General features: G+C 35.9%; 1 protein-coding gene across 1 annotated transcript in view; it reads right to left on the minus strand.

The window, feature by feature from the left end:
* Nucleotides 1-20,568, minus strand: part of MYO16 (myosin XVI) — a 182,581-nt gene that overhangs the window by 121,311 nt on the left and 40,702 nt on the right. The window contains exons 11-14 of the mRNA XM_027888682.1: nt 6,254-6,365; nt 3,865-3,982; nt 3,018-3,089; nt 2,263-2,404 (exon numbers count right to left, since the gene is read on the minus strand). Of these exons, the coding sequence (XP_027744483.1) occupies nt 2,263-2,404; nt 3,018-3,089; nt 3,865-3,982; nt 6,254-6,365 (444 nt within the window). The remainder of the gene's footprint in view (nt 1-2,262; nt 2,405-3,017; nt 3,090-3,864; nt 3,983-6,253; nt 6,366-20,568) is intronic.

Raw genomic sequence — 20,568 nt, forward strand, 5'->3', positions numbered from 1 at the left:
GTGGAAGTACATTTAAGCTGCCTCAAAACAAAACAAGAACTGAGTTAGAAACCTTATTCCAGGTTTCTGAACAAGGCTTCATCCTATCTGATAAGAAGTAACTCTGTGAGTTTCCAAATAGGGAATGAAGCATAGCCTGAAAGGTATCAGACTTATTTAGTCACATAAGTTGATGTCTTGGGTGAATCTCTACACAGAGGTTTATTAAAACTTCACCAAACTGGAGGTATAATACTGCTAACTTATGGAGTTGCTCAGATGTATACAAAGTAAATCTGATTCACAAGCCACAGATTCATTCAGTAATCCAACTTGCATCTAGAACTGTGCTATGCCTTGATTTACTACTCTGGGTTAAACAATATGATTTGATTGGACAAAAAAAAAAAAAAGGGTAACTCAACTGAGGTTGAAATATCAGTGAAGAATGACCTAATTTTCACTTAAGATAGTTAGCTTCAAGTTTGGAAAGGGATCTGAGTCTCATTTTGGCCTGCTAAAACTTAATATGCCTTGTCAGTACTATCAATTAATCCTGAGCTGGTTAGCTTCCTATAACCAGCCTAAATGAAGAACTCTCCCTTTTCAAGCATAGGTATATTATGTGGCCAGAGAAGACTTGCAAATTCCTCATTCCTGACAACATCAAACAGCTGTTCTGTTATAGCTAGGACTTAAAGCATCACATTGTCTTCAGGTTACCTAAGAGGTAGAAATAGTCACCTCTTCTACCTACTGACTGCACTGAAAGGAGACTACAAGGTAAAGAATATACAAACAACTTTGACTTTCATTATTTGAAGATCCTATGATATCTAGAAATTATGGTTTTGTATTAACAAAAACAATTTTAGGTTTATATTACAACACTCTATTCTGAAAGACTGTGAAATATCAAATGGAAAAATCGCAAAATTACACATTGAAAAATTTTAGTAGATTTTTAATATACTGATTCTAAATTTCTTCCTCAACAACCACTAAAAAAAAAGCTCACTGTAGTTAGAAATGCCTGAGATGGATCGTTGCCTGTGACAGACATTCAGTGAGCTAAGCCCATGTTCCATAAGTTCCAGGGATGAACATGGAAGAATTGTGACCACATGCTACTGTCCCTGCTTATTACAAACAGACTATTTCAAGTTAGGACATGGATTGGAAAGTTGCGCTGGCTTGGTGTCAGAAACAGACAACTAAAATCATTCTATGTTACTGGCAAATCTTTCCTTTGCCTCCAGCAGGAAGGTAGGTACCCTGGTGAGATACATAATGACAGAGCATTTTTAGATGCAGAAAGCTCTGAGTTACTCAAGCATGGTAGCTTTTTCTGTTAGCCACATCCATAAAAGAGAAATGTGATTTATCACTAGTTGGTCTACAAATAGGAATAAAAATAAGATTATGAAGTCCTCAAACTCTAAAAGAGAGAACCTCATAAATAGTGGTCCTACTAAGCCAATGCAGATATAAGAAAAACATACTTATTCTTTTTTCAAAGTTCTGCATCTGTCATTTGGGTATTTACCACTTAACACTATGCCAAGACACTTGTATTTTTCGTTCATAAGACAGCTCAGATGAGCATGTGAGACGCTGAACCTTGATTAAGTCATATGCATATCATCATCTAATTAGGTTTACTGTCTTAGTTTGTTACTGTGATTCTACTGAGATTTCCTTTTTTTTCTTGTTTCTTTGATTTGTTTCTTGACTGCTCCACTGATGCACATTAATTAGCACTCATTTTTCCAAGAAACCACACTGGATAGCAAAAGCATTGAACTTAGCAGATGATAACCTAGAGAACATTCTTAGAACATTTAATTCAGTGATGTTTAAATATTTTTTTGAAGGCCTTTGAATAAAATTCTGTTTTTAATACCCTGTGCTAAGGCCACTGTTTGGGGAAGAAAGATCAAGTATATTTTTTGCAGTAAAAAACCACTAGGTAGTGTTTTGCATGTGGAAAGACTCAGCTCATTCTGTATACTGTCAACTCTTAAAAGGCTACTAATTTCAACCAGCAGTCTAGATTACTGCATAAAGTACTATGTCCCCCTATACATGCAAATAAATAAATGGATACTTTACAGAAGAAACAACTTGAAGGAATGGCTAGTGCCTTAAAGATACAAGATTCATGGTAATACTCTCATAAAATGCTTTACAATTCTATCACTATGCATTAAATTCCTCCATTTAATGGAATTATGGATTTGAACAGAAAATGGCACAACTAATAATCTGTAATGGTACTCCTACCTGTCAGTGTCATCTTGATTTTGAAGATAGCAGTTGATTGTGTTGACTAAAAAGCTAAATAAACGACCATACAGAGATTTTGCCAAGAGATCCCGGTAAAAACCTGCAATCTCTATAGTGTGCCTCCGTACAATCATGTCTCCTACAAGAGAAAGCAGAAAATGGTGATGAAAGCATGTTGTGAAGTTCGCCTTAAGTAATTTTAGTTACAGTAAATTTAGCTACAGTTACTTCTCCTTTGCCAAACATTTACACAGTGTTAGTTTTTTTCTGAAGCCTCCGGTGCAAGATGAGAAGACTGTCAACACTCAGAAGACTTTCAGTTTGGAAATACGTGCCTTTATACTTTCTTCAAAAGAAATGTGTATGAGTACCACAGAGAACTAGAATTTTACTAAATATATTTTTTCAGAATTATTTTTCCAAGACACTCCTGTTGAATTTAGTTCTCACTAATATTCTCTGTTAATATCTAATCTGCTACCTTGACACACTTCTGTAGGATCAATCAAGTTAGGAGTCTGCCACCATCACAACGTGAAACTTATTTGCTGTATATTACAAGATATTTCTAATTTGATGGCCCAGTCTGATTTACTGCATGGCAGATAACCCTACATATTTCTCAGAGAGAATATTTATAATTCATACAAGAAATAAGAAACAAAAATCATCAGCTTTTAAAATTCTCAAATCAGATGGATCCAAATGCCATCAGGGCCAATCTATGAGAATTAAAGCTTGGAGAAAATTACCTTTAAAATACTGAACATCGGTTGTTAAGGCTGAAGCAAGCTCATCTGATGAAACCTGTAGCATTCCTGCCACTGAAACGAAAAGAAAATGCAAAGAAAGACAGATTTGGGCTTCACTGCATATTTCATTCCTTATAACAGATTTTCTACTGTAGATACAATTTTGAATAGTGAAAGAATCCACACATTCAAGAAAGGAGTGCTGACATAGAAGTAATCAAAATTAATGAACACATAACATTGGATTACTATAATCAGTACTTCGTGAAGTTTGAACACATCTCTATATTACATTACAGATTTCTTTCCCCTTTAAAGATTACTCGGGACACTCCCCAGGGTTTGGCAGACTTTCTCTCCCACTAGAGTTAAGGTATGCTACTTATTGACATTCTGTATCCATAAGCCACTTGGAGGAGATTTGTAAGTGATCAAGAGGGCAAACTTCAAAGCATGGAAACAAGAGACCCTTTTAAGACACGGATTTTGAATGAAAGGAATTCAATTCAAAGCAAATTGTTCAGCTGTTGACAAGCAGTGCAAAAGCACTTTAAAAGAAGATGGCACAAAGTGCACTGTCCAATTTCTTTTGGCAAATGATAGCATTAAAAATGACATTTAATTAGATAATTTGCAACACTGGCATCGTATTTCATCCTATAAAAATCTGTAGTTTATGAAACATCCAAGTCAATCGGATACTATCATATCGCCACAGTAACTTATGAATTTTCAGAAGTAATTTTTTTTGTCTCCCTGGAATTATGTTTCCATCTGTCGGTGGAACAGCGCAACTTCCCTGCTGTGGGACCAAGCAGGCGATGCTCCGAGGTCACGTCCTACTGACCTTGTTCCAGTAGCTGCAGGTCAGACACAAATGCTGTCTCAGCGTCTGTCAGAGCTGTAAAGCGAATATCTCCAAGATGCAGAATTGCCGAGAGAATTACAAACAGGTTCTCCACCTCCTGCACATATTTTATGCAGAATTAAAGATAAAGAAGAGATCTGTTGGGCACATCAGTGAAAGGTAACGCTTCATAAAAACACAAATTCTACTAGTTTGTATCACTGGCATTTGTGTGTGAATACACATACATAAAAAGTATTTGTGTGTAAATTGTTAACAGGAAATTTGGATTTAGAAATCAAAATGGAATCTATTTAGGACATACACCAATGAAATTACCTTTTATTCCTTTTGTTTTAATGTAAATCATATTAACTGCTAGGTTAAGAAAGTCTTTCAGAATGTGATAAAAATACTTAAGTATCTTTAAAGGATGCATTATTTATGCAAGAAATAAACATATCTCGTCCATAGAGAATTTCCAAAGAGACAATTGCTGTATCTGGGAATAGCAAGGTTTGATTTTCCTCAGCCAACTGCATTCACAAATGAAGTGTCTAGTCCAAATTATAAAAGTTTCTTGATAGTAAAAGCTGTAATTAAGGTCTTAAAGAAACAAAAGCAATGTCTCTTGCCCTCACACTTTCCCTCCATGACTACACGCTCATTTCTGATGTCTCTAATATTACGAAACAGTTATCTTTAAGGGCAGATTTCACCTGGCCTCATATTTATCACAGCAAGAAGAAAACTAACTTTCTTGTGTTGTTTTGGTCTGGTTGTTTATTTTTAAAATATTTTTAAATCCAAGAAAAAATATGATCCATTAAATATGAACCTTAAATGCTAAGACAGAGAAAGCATTGTGTATTTTTGTAAGTTTTTTTAAGGTTTTTCTGAGGTTTGTTTTAAAGTGCTTCTTTAGAGTTGTAAAATGAGAAACCTGATATCCATTATAACATTATATGCCATAATGCACCGCAAATTTAATTGATAATTTTTGAAAAATAGCATTTGGAACCTGATTCTACTGAAACTAAAGAAGTGATGGTGAGAACTCTCGCCACAATTTGCAGAATAAGATTAAAAAATACACTACTAATGAAATATTTGACCACTACATCCTCTTTTTTTCTCAAGTTTTCTTCTTCTTTTTCCTTTCCCTAATAACTCATTATCAAAGGCCATTAAAAAAACTTTCAGTCTTTCTGGGATAGACTATAGCACCTCTAACTCTGTTTAAGCAAGTTTTATTCATACATTTTTAGACAAGAATTTCAATCTCTTACAGTATGAGATAGAATATTAATAGGGCAACAGTATATTTTTCTATCCCACGATACCAAAGATGTAGATTGAAAAAGACCCAATATATACAGGTGAAGTCTGAATAAGTCCTAAAATAGAAGAACTTTCATGTTAATATGGCATTCAAACTAGAGCGCTATACCCTGCTTCTTAGGAATCTTTATGTAATTCTTGAAAAAGATAATTTATCATTAAATGTGGCTAGATAGTCAAGGAATAATACATACAGACCTTTCCATGTACCTCAGAAGTAATGGGTAGAAATTTTAGGAATGTGTTTTACATATTCTGCTCTATCTTCAACACAGGAGATCATTGTGCAGTACTCCAGAGTTCCACAGATTTCTAGACTCCTAAATAATTATTCTAACGCTGCCTGAATACAGAGGAGATTTAAAGATGGTTTACACTTTTTTACGTTGCTTATTTACACAGATTCTATGAGTTCTCATATTCATCCCTCCATTTCCTCTAATTTCCATCACACCTCTGTCCTCCAGAATCTCTTCTTGAATAATTTTCCAAATTATCTTCATTAGTTTTATAGGATAAAAGACAAACATCAGGCCTATCTTCTTGTTGCTTAGAGGAGTTAAGTCAGCTCTTTCAAGTTATCCAGCTCTAATTTTCTTTGACTAAACATGTATTTATTTCTTTTCAGGTGCTGCTAGCATACGTGTGTTTCACAAAATTAAAAAGGACAGGGAAATAATCAAGAGGAGGAAAAAAATGTCTGTGGTTTTTATGAGATTTCTGTCACATGGGATTTGACTGTTTCTTTTTATCTATGTAATCTAATTGTTCAGAGTATTACACATTGAAGCTGTTTAGTGTATCTTTAAGAATTAAAAAGATTTACATTGTTGGTTCTGTGTCTAATTAAAAGTGATTACAGTAATTTCTCTGGAGTGAGCTAGTACTATATATTGCTTTAAGCTCTTAAACAACAGAATTGAAAAAAAAAAGGATAAAAAAACCCACTTCTTTTCACTCAAAAGGTTATCAGGGAGAGTTCCTTATGGTCTGTTTTTAACTGATATGATGATTTTAGCCACAAATAACATAAACTCACGAAACCTACCAGACTATTAAATCCCAGAGCACCTAGAGCTTGTTTTAGTAGAATTAATTTCTCCCTGTTTTGTGGGTTGGCTGTTGATATCGTCTCTTCCAGTACAGTCTGGCTTAGATACCTGCAGAGAGGAAAAACAGCATATATGGCATTTACAAGGCTGATGCACGATCAAAGTTTTGAAGTTAAAATCCAGCTTTGCATTCCTAAGCAGAGGTTTGTTTCAGATTTTTCTCAGCCTTTGGAGAGAACAGTACCAGTAACAGAATATTCTGTATTTCTTTCTTAAACTTTTGTGTAAGTCTCCCCCTAGCCCAAACTTTAGCCCTATGTGCAAGCTAAAACTTCAGGTTGAATTTATACCATTTTTTCTTTTTTGCCAGTTTTGGCATTCTTGCACTACCAGAGATTCCACTTCAGAATGAAGATTTGAAGAGAACCTCTGATAACTCTGACTGCTTTAAATTCCCCTCCTGCTGATAGGGAATAGATCATCTCCCAACTACCACAATTATAATTCATTCCCTTAGCAGCTGAACGGATGACAGGTATACTCAGCACCTCTGTAACTAAGTAGTAACTAAGTACATGCAGTAGTAACTGTACAGCCCTTAAGCTGCACTGGTTTGCACACTGTGAAACAAAAGGAAATTCTATTAACCTTTTCAAAAATAATGATTAGAAGAGAGAAGGAGAGACACCTAGTGCAGCGGCTAACTCAGGAAAGAGAAATATAGAAACAATATAAAGAGTAGAATCATCATAGAATCATAGAATAGATTGGGTTGGAAAAGACCTCCAAGATCATCAAGTCCAACCCCTGATCCAACTCCAATTACTATAGCATGGCACTAAGGGCCACATCCAATCTCTGCTTAAAAACCTCCAGGGATGGTGAATCCACCACCTCTCTGGATAGGCCGTTCCAATGCCTGATTACCCTCCCTGTAAAGAATTTCTTCCTAACATCTAACCTAAACCTCCCCTGGCAGAGCTTGAGCCCATGTCCCCTTGTCCTATTGTTGGTTGCCTGGGAGAAGAGACCAACCCCCACCTGGCTATAACCTCCCTTCAGATAGTTGAAGAGAGTGATGAGGTCACCTCTAAGCCTTCTCTTCTCCAGACTAAACAACCCCAGCTCCTTCAGCCTCTCCTCATAGGACTTGTGCTCAAGTCCCTTCACCAGCCTCGTTGCTCTTCTCTGGACCCGCTCCAGCACCTCAATGTCCTTCCTGAACTGAGGAGCCCAGAGCTGAACACAATACTCAAGGTGTGGCCTCACCAACGCAGAGTACAGGGGAAGGATCACTTCCCTGCTCCTGCTGGCCACACTGTTCTTGATGCAGGCCAGGATGCCATTGGCCCNCCCCCACCTGGCTATAACCTCCCTTCAGATAGTTGAAGAGAGTGATGAGGTCACCTCTAAGCCTTCTCTTCTCCAGACTAAACAACCCCAGCTCCTTCAGCCTCTCCTCATAGGACTTGTGCTCAAGTCCCTTCACCAGCCTCGTTGCTCTTCTCTGGACCCGCTCCAGCACCTCAATGTCCTTCCTGAACTGAGGAGCCCAGAGCTGAACACAATACTCAAGGTGTGGCCTCACCAACGCAGAGTACAGGGGAAGGATCACTTCCCTGCTCCTGCTGGCCACACTGTTCTTGATGCAGGCCAGGATGCCATTGGCCTTCTTGGCCACCTGGGCACACTGCTGGCTCATGTTCAGCCTCCTGTCGATCAGCACCCCCAGGTCCCTTTCTGCCTGGCTGCTCTCCAGCCACTCTGTGCCCAGCCTGTAGCGCTACAGGGGGTTGTTGTGGCCAAAGTGCAGGACTCAGCACTTGGCCTTGTTGAACTTCATCCCATTGGAGTCAGCCCATCAAATAACACAAAACAGATTAAACAAAAACTACAGTAAAACAGATTACTGAAAAGTGCAGTAATCTAACCTTTACAACAATGTATTTCAACCCTCTCGAAATATGTCTATGGGCTGTATTTTTTAAAGTATTCAGTTATCTTTATACAGCTGAAATCACTAAGAATGAGGAGTCTGAATATTTGAGGAGATCTGACTTTTAGTTACAATCATGCAGAGAAAGATGTTTGATCATTAGCATTAAAATACACATTCATCACACAATCTACAATCTTCACAAACATCAGTTACATAAACAGAAGAATGGCCCACATCTATATCCAAATAACACCATCACTACAGCAACAACGGAGTCGTTGCTTCAACGGTGGACAAGTTACACACACACTACCCCTCATCCATTCACCACAATTACAACAAAAATTCCCCACAATAATTCTGGTCTCTACCAATTTTCAGTCCATGATCTGTCATGTAAATATGGGAAACAATACTGGTTTAAATTTTGGCAATGATTTTTTATAATCCTGTTCTAATAGCTCTCTAGAGGAGACATAATTTCAAAATAAAACTCCTCCTGCTACAGAAGGTCTGGTAATGCTCGAGTAAAGGTGGTAGTTCTTATAAAGATGGCCTTTTATGTGAATATGTGTAGGAAGAATTATTAGGTATTTGCACTTTTCTATCTGATAATGAGGTTTAAGCGGTACACACAATGAAGCACAAAGTGAATTTTCAGTAGACCAATACCAGATTTACAGTGTTGATTTCCCTTGCAGTGGTAATGACATAAGTTACCCCAGCAGGTAGGTAGAAGAAGAATGACAGGGGGAAAAAATGTGTGCTTGGGTACATAAGCACTTTTTGCAACCACAGGACAACTCAACCAGCAGATACCTCAAGTCAAAGAAACCTCACATCAGTGGATAAAGCTGGTGAATTAACATTACCATTCAGAACGTGGGTCTGAGCATCACTGCCAGTGCTCAGCTCTGGTTCCTTGAGGTTATTAAAAACATCAATTTTGTCAGAATCAGGTAGATACAAATGATAGCATAGCTGTCAAATCTGCTAGAGTAGATGATACAAAGTATTGGCCAGTTTTCTGTTTTGGTTTGGATGGTTTGTTGTTTTTTTTTCCTTTTTTTTTTTTTTTTACATTGCCTGTAGGTTCAAAAGGAGCCTAGAACACATCTGAGAATGAATCTGGCATAGAACCTATTGGTATGAAGGTTAATCTGTCAGAAAATTTTCCACTGTTCTGAACTGCTGCATGAGCTTATATCAGTAGCGTGTTATGCATCAGGTGTCAGTGGCATTTTTGATCCATAATTAGGAGACTTGCAGAAGCAGCTACTCTGCTGTCAAAATATCTTACTGTTGAATGGTTGGAGGAGTTGGAAGCATATGGCTCATTTCTGTAAAAAAACCTCCTCCTCGATGGTGTTCTCCCTAAATAACTCTTTGTCTCTCTCTCTGTACTAAGCAAGGAATAGTCTTTCCTGTCCTGTGAAGAGAATATTCCACACTTCTCCTTTTTAAGCAACCCCATTTAATCAGCACTTTTTAGCATAGCTGAAGTGCCAGTGGGTACTGATATTGCAAAAAGATGTGTGAACACTACCAACACATATGTAAGCAGGCTGCAGCACAGCAGAGTGATGCAGAACATTCAATCCCTGAAAGAACTGAGCTGTGATATGAACCAACACGCGTCAGTTCTTGCCTTCAGCACAACCACTTCTTGCTGATACAGCAGGGGGCAAACTGGGCACGTGCCAAACCAGGTGCCTGTGGCTCTAGGAACCCAGCCATAAATGGCAGTATTTGCTGGGATATGCCTGCTGGAAGAGAATCTGACTTTCCCAGTAGTACATGTCCTGAAGATTTAATCAGCAGATGTACCGGTGCCCTTGGAAAGGGATGCAGTTGAACATTTTCTAAGGTGCACTTCAATTTAGAATCAGTTTCCACAGCCTAAAAGCAATTAAATTCTTTTAGAACATTTCATGAGACTCACTCATTTTCCAAATTATTTATGCACTAATGAAATAAGCAAAATTGCTTTGAAGATATGCACATTCATTACCTGTTTATACTACAGAGTATATGCACACTAAGGATGGATTAATTGTACAGAGTACTTGGGACTGTTGATGGATATCACAGAACTCAGTCTTCTCACCTTCTTCTAAACTTCACCAACTTTTAAATAGTCTTTCTTCTGTAAAATTTTGGAAAACTAAAATTTCAGAGAAACTAATTGTAAATTTTAAGAAAAACTGATATGAACAGTTTACAAAATCACCATCAGGAAATTTCCAGACACTTTGATCACCTTCTATGAGCTAGAAACCAAAGGAAACCTCTTTTAGAATTTTTTTTAAACTTTCAAAATAGCTGGGGAAATAGTATTATTGGTAAGTCAGAAAATGTTCAGCATCTCTTTTAGGAAGTGCTGGGGCACAGGGCCAAACTCCTGAAATTGATGAAGACATCCCTTGCAACCTGTATCAACATTATTGTCAGGATAGATGCTGTGGTCACTACCAACATCTCCAAGCTAATTCAACTTAGCTTGATTTTGTATCTAGACAATAAATGGTTTGTATATGGAACTATTTATTATTAAGTCTACCAGGATGACTGAAAAATAATCCCTTCTTCCACCTAATCACTCAGAGAGGTACAAATTTTATTCTACTGGCTTCGGGGTAAAAGTGTATACTAAATGAACTCAAGCTTACTTTAGTTAGACTTCAGTTCTTATTCTGTGTGAAGTGAAAAAAAGGAAGGGCTAAAAGTCACAACAGAAACTTCGCTTATTCCAAATATTACACCAATGCAGAAAATCACAAGTTTAAAAATTCGGTAATGATGGAATTATCTTCCTGGTAAGAACTGGGAACACGAATGTGAAGACAGATAAAACTGCCCTGTCATTAGCTTACAAATCAGTTGAGTTTTCTGTTTCTTTTGTGCAGCTGTTGCAAAAGATTTTCAAAAAAATGTCTGTTTTCACAGATGATTCTGTCTTGATACAAAGAGTTGGACCAGATCTCTGAAGGTCCCTTTCAAATCAAGAGCACAGGAAAATACAATTTTTCTCTGTTTATACTTCTTTAATTGGTGAAAGAAAAAAAACCAAATACCCAAACGCATGAGAAGAGCTGAATGTCATAATCTATTATCTTTCTGAGATAGCTGGTGAAGTGGTTCCTCTGAGGAATTACATCTATGTTGTGCTTTCTTCTGCTGATTCACTTGTCCACATCTCCTTTCTCTGCTACTAGTAGGATAAGTCTTAACTAACCCCGAGGAAAACAGAATAGTATCAACTCCTATTCTAGCACAGTTGGCCATAGGATCTAGTACATTTATTTTGTTAAAAGGAATTTAGGATCTGTGGATAAAGAATTTACATGGAACAAGCAAAGAATTAATATTTAAGATAAACTAATCACTAAATACAGGACTCTGTATCAATACTTAATTAGGCAATGCAAGCAAGCCACTGTAGATCATGTTACGAATCAGAAATTCTGGATTCTGTCTATAAATTCATTTTTTTCTTTTATAAAAATGGCAGATAAAACTCTTTATATTCATTCACTAATTCAAAATAGCTATTAAAACTGAGATCCTGATACTTCATGTTTATTTATCCAAGCAAGAATGTTTTTGTTTTCACTTAAAGAAAAAAAATACATGCCTTTTTTTTTTTTTTTTTTTACATCATGCTGTAAGCATGTGGAAAAGTCTCACACAGGTTCTCCAAAACTATTTTGTGCTGTTCAGTTCAAGAAATTTGGAAGAAAGAAATGAAACCAGGCTGTTTCAAAACATCATCTTCCTCCTGGGTATGATTCTCTGCATACATCTCCAATTACACAGAGTGTGAGAGTGTCTTTGTAATCATGATGATAGGCAGGAAACAGGACGGACTTGTCACTGGCTTTGTATGAGTTGCTCAGTGAGTCAATAGGTAACTGGTATGTGCCCATAACTAGAGAAGGGCATGTCAGTTAGATTGAATGGATTCAGATATGACTATTGAACACTTCTAATATTGTAAAGGCTTTTATTACAGCTTGACCTTAATTAAAAAGTGTCATAAAAAGCACATACAAGTATCTTCTCAGTGCTAGCTTCTATAAAATGCTGCATCAATTGTTCTAAAAACAGACACAGACCATGCCCACCATGACATCATATTTAGTGATTTCAGGCCACTGGAACAAGAAAGAAGACTTTTTTCCTTTTTTTTTCTTGTGAGGTTTACATGTACTCTACTGTGAAGTAGAATAATGATTTATTTCACCATTGTGTACTGTCTTAATTCAACCAAACATTCAAATGTAACTAACTTCAAACCAATGCTTCATCCCACCAATTTCAGTTGAATCTTAGTATAGTAACAAATGTCAATATAAAGTACAACTGAAAGTTAAAGCTTAACACTCTACATTGACCTCTGGCTCACTAAGAAAGAAAGAAAGGCAGATGAGGTGTGTGAGACTGAAGGAAATAGTACTGGAGACTTAGATCTCAAGCTGTTGCAAGTACTGCCTACATAACTTCTAGGCATATGACCTTATCATACATTTACCTCTACAACATGCAATGCAGATTCCAAAGACACATAAAGATTCCTGAACTATAACTGTATGAAAGAGGTGTAGTACAGAAAGCACAGTAAGTGAAGCTATTTGGCTCAGATGAAGCCCCAGCATAGCTATGGACTTTTTGCTTGACAGCACCTGAGGTATCTCTGATACACTTCACAGTGAGCCTCACAGACTTTTTTTTGCCTCTATCTGTCTGTATATAGTCTAAACAAAACAATTATTAGAAAATCTTCATTAGTTGATGCTTTGTTGCTAGAAAATTCTCAAAAGAGACAACATCACAGGAGGATGAAGCAGTATTTCATAATCAGATTCCAGCTTTAACGCAATTGATATGTGTGTTGTGGGTGTCACTTAATGTGACATTGTATTAAGAAGCATGGATTAACAAGCTCCATCCCTTCCTTCCCCTTATTAGTGCTGCCCAATGAACCATGTACTTGCAAAATCATGTGAAAGTGTGTGGCTTTTTCCTTTGCAGTTTGCATCCCTCCTTCCCATCCAGTTCAGGATAGTAGCCCTGATTAAGCACAATGGTTGTCACTAAAAATTAAACATTACCAGATCAGTTAATTTTTACTTTAAGTTCGGGTGGAAATCATAGTATCTCAGATATGTTTTACTTACAGACAAAGAATGAGTATTTAAAAACCAGTTTTCTTACAATTAGGTCAGTTTGCAGCACTCACTTTAAATATTTGTAAGGTCTTCCTCTGAAATACATCAAATTTCTCTAAGAGGTTAGCTATTCCTGTGACTATTTGCTAAATCCCAAGATACAACTTAGGTATAGCTAAAAAATGGATTTAAGGACTGTTTTGCCTGACTGAAAATTAATGACTTCATAGCTTTACATATGTTTTCAAAACTGCTGGGATGAAGGGTATTGAGTGTATCAAATCAAAACATTACCTTTGAAAAATAAATTCCGCTAATCTCTACTCTATTTACAAAGTCATAGAATAAGAAATTACAACAAACATTTTAGTATTCTTAGATATCTCATGTGAATATGAGGGCAATGTATTCTGCTTAGTGAGGAAAAGCTGCCTTGCTCTTAGCATTGTTTGATATGTAAACAGGAACGAGATAAAGACAAAGCAAAACAGTTGACATCAATGAAGTAAATGACATTTACAGAACATGATAATGAATAGCTGCTGGCTTTTTTTCTCTGAGGGGAAAAAGGGCATATATTACTGCTTTTTTTTTTTTTCTTTTCTTTATCTCCAGTTTTAAAACCAGCACTGAGCTGGAGTTACTGCTAACCATGTAAGTGCACATATTTCTGCTCATAACTAGTGCAATAATGCACCAAAAGCAGCATTTAAAAATAGGAATGGCTTTGTCAGGAGACAAGGTATCAGCATATTGTTAATTAATTAAACACTGCAGACAGATTTGGTGACAGCCAGAATACAGCTCTTACTTTTTTTTCTCTAACAAAACAACAAGATATGTGTTTTGTAAACTGGTTTCAGCACAGAAAGCTTGTATTAACCCATGTGTTGTTCAGTAAATAGTTTTGCCTTGATATTTACATAAGATAAAATTTCAAATAATTCTGTCAGACTACCTGTACTATGAAATACATAAGTTTTTCAGACAGTGGATATAATCAAAACAGAGAAATACATCTTGATCTTTATCCTCAAATTCCAAATATTGTTAGGCTACAAGCAGGTATGCTTGTTTTGTTTTTTGTTGTTTTTTTTTTTTTTCCTTCTTATTATATTAATTTTCTTGTGGAATAGGCTGAAACCACAATCTCAAGCATTCTGTTCCTAAAGTTACATAAAAATGTAAATTTAGAATTATTCCATTCAAAAAAATAATGAATATACAACCAGATGACTCAAAATAGAATTTTTCACACCTCTAATGATATTACAAGAATTATTATACACATTATACCTTCTAATACTGTTAACCTGATTCATGACCTGGTATTTTATAGGAAAGAATCACTCAGGAGATCATAATTCAGTGATCTATTACTTTAAAAGTATAATTTTTAAGTTTAATATACATTAAATATGGGGCATGATGATGAATACTGAGCATTGTTGAAGATGTAAAAAAATAAGCAGTCTGCATGCAAGTGCAAACTGGTCCAATCCATGTCCTGAAATGCTTCAAAAATTCTGTTTGAACTTTGCTCCTAAAACTAAGAGTAATTTTGTATTCCTATGTTCAGACTTACTCTTGAATTAGTTGCCAGGCGGATGTCATTAAGTTTATGAGCCTCAAAGGCATTTCTCTACCAGTGTTTGCTACTTTCAAATGCTGATTCCCTAAATAAGTCTTTCTGGGTTAAGAGCCACAATATCTGATCTAAACTTTAAAAAGTGCTTTGAGAATCTGCTTATAACTTTCACCAGAATGCAGTTAAAACGTTGATAAAATAATTCAAAATTATTTCATATAACTACTGATTGTAGTTCATGGATCTGTTTCAGATCAGCAGCCTTACAAGAAGTCCTCTTCTTGCTGTACATGCAGTTGTGACCACGTGTATTCAGGTATGTATACAAAATAAGTAATTCTGAACAGTAAGATCCATTTAAGGCACTTTTAATTTGGTCCAAAAAAGTTAAGGCCTCCCCAGGTTACTAGTCACTGTAGTGATTTTTGAAATACCGGGAAGTATACATTATTTACTCATTAATGAGTAATTTTTCTTTTTTCTTAAAAATTAATACAATTAATTTATTAATTTATTAATCAATAACAATTATTTGCCTTTTGTGGGCTACAAAACTCTCATACTTGAATATGAGTTGGTGCAGTACCAACCTTTATCCTAATTTACTTCGTTCTACAAAGCAAGAATATTCTCTTTTCAACTATACATGAAGCAAATTTGTATATATTTATATATGTTATTTATGTAGCAATCAGCAACCCATAAACTATTCCATTAAATAATTTTTTTCCTATTTAGTATTATCACTTTATTAATTTTTACAGTGAAAGGCCAAGGACTTTTTCACAAGTGATTAGCATTTTTCTTAGTCTTCATGATCCTCATCTTGAGTGAAAACAGATCACAAAAGTGGTGTTAGTGTACCAGTATCAAAATAAACATTGCCGTTACTGTGTAGGTATTATACCAAGCTGCGATGACAGTTTGGTAAACTGATTTCTATTCATTTAATGATTTAGTTACATTAAAATTTCATAAAGGTTAAAGCAGAATCTAGAGGGTGCCATCATTTTCATAAGCCATAAATTACACTTCTCTGCAATTATGGCTACAAATGCTTTTCAAATGATATTTCTACATTGTTTCAGCACCATTTTCTGTCATTTCAGTCAGCAGAAAATTTGTAGTAAATTTTTTATTTCAGAGGACTTCCATGATTTGCTTAGTTCTTTGTGCACACTGCCTCTGTTCTAACAATTTTTCTCACCTATATTACTACAATACAAAAAATGTTTAAACTTCCAATCAGATAATCCTAGTCAGGTCACAGGTAAAAATCACAGAATCATAGATTTACTTAGGCTGGAAAATGCCTTTAAGATCATTGAGTCTAAAGTCCAGAACCTCATGCATGTTTCTTCCTTGAAACAGCCTGGACCCATTCAGCTCTCCCCAGCGTGTCTCCTTGTGTGATCCAGAGCACTGTTTACACAGGTCTGACAAAAATACAGTTTTCCCTGGTTAGACAGGCTAATATATATGTATGTAATATGTACATATATATATTTATATATTAGCACATGATATTTATTACATGTCCTAATATATAATCAATAAGTATCTCAAAAAGACCCTGTACTATTTTACATCTGTTGGCTGCTAATCAAAGGTGATTCAAAACCTTGAAACTATACTTGAAATTGGTTTTGTTTCCTTCTGATATCAACCACTGAGTACAGCAGTTTCACATAATAGTAATAATAATGGCAGTTTCACATAATAATAATAATCTTCGTGAACGAAGATCCGGGGAAGGTCTTTCCACCTTCCAGCCTGCGCATTGGATTTTTTAGGTGAGACACAGTGTGCGCGGAACTGAGCCCACCCTTTAATCCTGAGGTTCATCTGCCGGGGCCAAGCGAGCTTGGACGGTGGCAGCGAGGTCCTCAGGACGTAGATGGATTGCCTTACGGGCTAACGAGCTCCATCTGCCCGGGGAGGGGCCCCGACCGGGAATCGAACCCGGGCCTCAGCGGTGACAGCACCGCGTCCTTAACCACTAGACCACCAGGGGCTCCTGTTCACATAATTTATGCTGTACTGTACTATGTTGCAGCAATAACACTTTGCGCCGCGATTCCAAGAGATGGGTCATAAACTAATTGGATATAGATAAGACCTATACAAAAAATAAAGAAGTTCCAAAGATCACCCGGGTAATGAGTGATTCAGTGCAAGATGTTCCCAACACCATTCTGTCCTGCATTATACTGCATAAAATAAACTCAGAAGCCAGACTAGCAGAGTTGCCATTTTTAGGAGCCGTATAAAACTAAGATCCTAACGTCCTCTGGTCATTAGCACTCAAGTAGCAGATTCAGAAAATTTTAAATCGTTACTTGTATGCTTTAGACAAAACTCAGTTTGAATAGTTAACTACAAAAAATAGTGTGCAAATCCAGGAATTAAAGGAAATTATGAATGGCACTAATCTGACACAATCAGGTTTAACTTCAGAGTGCAGGTAATTTTGAGTTATGATTAATGAAAGAACTAGAGGACGAAAACTATGCTGTGCTTTGGGGTGACCTTGCCTGAATTACCTAGAAAAGTTGGCTACAGTAACTCCAGTGCAGTGAAAAACTACAAGGCAGCTCAGGGAGCTCGGGCAAGACAACAAGTTCAAACAACGGTGACTGGTATTATCTCCATTAGATCTAACACTGAGATGAGCTGGGTTCAATGACTGGAGCTTCCACATGTCAATAAAAATTTCTTAAGTGACCCATTCCTGACTGGAAATTCATCTACAGTAATTGTATCAGGATGACTCTAAGAGTGACTTTTGAAATATAAATTGCAGAACTGTGTTATCGCTCTAGATTTATGCAACGTAATAGCTGAGTGGTTTCAGAAGCTGAAACCACTGTATCTCCTGCCACATATGAGATGATTAGCACCCTAGTAAAGTGCAGAGACATATTTTGTACTTAAAGTAAAAGCAAAATTAACTCTTCTACCATTTATATAAGTGAGTAATCATATCTGCTTTTAAGCTAGGGCTTCTACGGTAATTTCATCCCTTGGAGTGACATCCATTTTCAGTCTGACGTGAAATACTGGTGGGCTGCCTAAACACTCAGCACTTAATTTCTTCAACAGAAGACCAAATTTAACCTGAATATTACATATATGCATATATATATATATATTTAAAATCTTCCATAGATCTCTGGAGATTCCTCTTTTTTTTCCTTACAAAAGGTTGAACTTGGTCCAGAAACTTTAAGGTGTAAGATACTCATCAACAGAATTCATAGCAAATTGAAAAATCATCAATATAAAAAATTATATTTTTTTTCCTTTTGCTTTCTTCATTTAAAGCAATTTATTTCAAGCAATGTTTTATTGTATGTATAGTTTTCTGTTAAAACTAAGACAGATGTCTTCAGGAGACCGAAGATTCCAGTGCTCTTAATTACCAGGTTTGCTTCTTCTTTTTTTTTTTTTTTTTTATTAAACAGATTTCAGTTTTTTCTTGCTTCTACTCTTTATCTTTCATGCCACAGACAGATTATTCTCCTCCTATTTTCTGCACCTGTTTCCATATCGTGTTTACCTCAAAAGAGACAAGAAAGACAAAGCCTCTCTGAAAGAAAAAGCAAACGGTATCACGCCAAGTCAAATGAAATAAATGAAAGTTTGTGGAATAGAACTAAACATGCAAAAGTAAACTGAGTAGAGCTAAAAAAGGTAAAAGTCAGAGTGTCTTTATATGGTCTGATCTATTTTTTTCTGTTCGGAACTGACACTGAGAAAACATAAACCACCAAATATTATCAGATATCTGACTTCCTTTAGGACAATACAGAAATAGAAGGAAGAGTGCCTTGGCTCTACTATAAACATGCAATTCATTCCTGAGAAAACATCATTTGTTCATTTACACACAGTTAGTCCTAAAGGTTCAGCTTTATAGAATTACAATGAAGACAAAAACAGTTGTTGAAAAGAGAGGTAATTATTTCTTTACCTCTGAGACTCTGTCAACGGAGGACTGTACATCCTCTGCCACTAGTCAATCAATATGTATGAAGAATAATACAATGAAGAGGGGAATTTTAACATCAAATGATAAAAAAAATACCCAGAGGAATATGAGTTTCAGATTTACACTCTCAAACAAAGCAGAATTTCTATAGCATTTATTCTGAAAGCCAGACAAATAACAAGTCCACTTGGGACCTCAGACAAAGACCCTGAGCTAAGTCTAAGATTTATTTTTCTACCTTTACTTTGCTAAATAAAAATTCTCCTTGAACTTCAGGTAAATTAATAATTATTTAACATCACTGGAGATATATTTTCTTAAAGGATCCTTCAGGAATAAAGCAATAACAGCAAAAGCAGCTAATGTCAAAACTGGAATAAATAAATTAAACATCAAAATCCAAAGCTCAGTTATCTCTTCTTTCAAGAGAAAAATACTGCTTTGGATATCCTGACATATAATTAGAATGCAACTATGCAGGTGTGTACGTAACTAACCCTGAAGTCAGGATGAACCACTCAAAACAACTGCCCAGCCAGATCTTAAAAAAAGTATTGTGAAATAAAATTCATAACATAGAGGTATACCTTATGCATGAAGTGTAGGTATCTGCAAATATAAAAATAACCACTTATTTGCAAAATAAAGCAGATGACACAAATTAGTATTTCATTTTTGTTTTGAAAACTTAAGCCATGATCCTGATTATCTCTTCTGCAATTGAACTGCCAACCTCCTAGTAATGTATCTTCTAGGACATGCCTATCCACAAATGTCTCCCAGAAAGGGGGTTTAAGATAGAGGAGATGGAGTCAATTCTCAGAAAAACACTGTATATTAATATTAACACTGAAACTAATGTTAGCTTTTCCTGAATATAAAGGTGCACAGTGATGATCTTAGGGAGGAAGATTTAGTCTACATGTTCCATTCACCATATTTCCCCTGCTAAAAAACACTAAAAAATTTCTTAGGTACTGTACACTAATAAGTTCCTTAGGGTTCCATCTAATTTTCATTAAAACATGACAGTCTAAGCCTAATATATTAGAGACTAAACAGAAAAGCTAGCTGAACAGAACTGAGGTACATGAATAAGAAAAATGAGGCAAATTAGACCACAGAGTAACAAATCAATAGTTTTGAATATGGCTGGTTTTTTTTAAATCAATATTGAATGAAAAAATTTCCCAAACTTATACTCCATTCTATTTTTCAGTCTCAGAAACATCTGAAAATATGTACTTTAAAATCTTCCATTAGAATTAAAAAATATTACTTTTGGTTAATCAATATAGTTTTGAAACATGAAGTTGTATCTTAATACAATATATAATAGATTTTCTGGTGTCCATCCTCAACAAAACTAAGCAATTTAGCTATGACTATTACTATCTGGCACAAAAAAACCACATATCCGTCATTTACTGATCTTGCCTCTCAACAGCTCCTTCTTTGAGGTGCAAAGATCAACACTGAGGCTTGAAGATCATGGTCCAAGAGATTAATGGAGCCTGAACTTCAAGGAAAGAATAGGCCAAGAGAAAAAGAGCAAAGGAAAAATAAAACCCCAACCCATTAATTTTACTTCAATAAAAAGAATAAACCAAGTTGAATAATGTCGT

Source organism: Empidonax traillii, unplaced genomic scaffold (assembly GCF_003031625.1).
Source record: "Empidonax traillii isolate 1590-97213 ecotype Southwest subspecies unplaced genomic scaffold, ASM303162v1 scaffold244:size1524873, whole genome shotgun sequence".
In the NCBI taxonomy this organism is placed as follows: domain Eukaryota; kingdom Metazoa; phylum Chordata; class Aves; order Passeriformes; family Tyrannidae; genus Empidonax; species Empidonax traillii.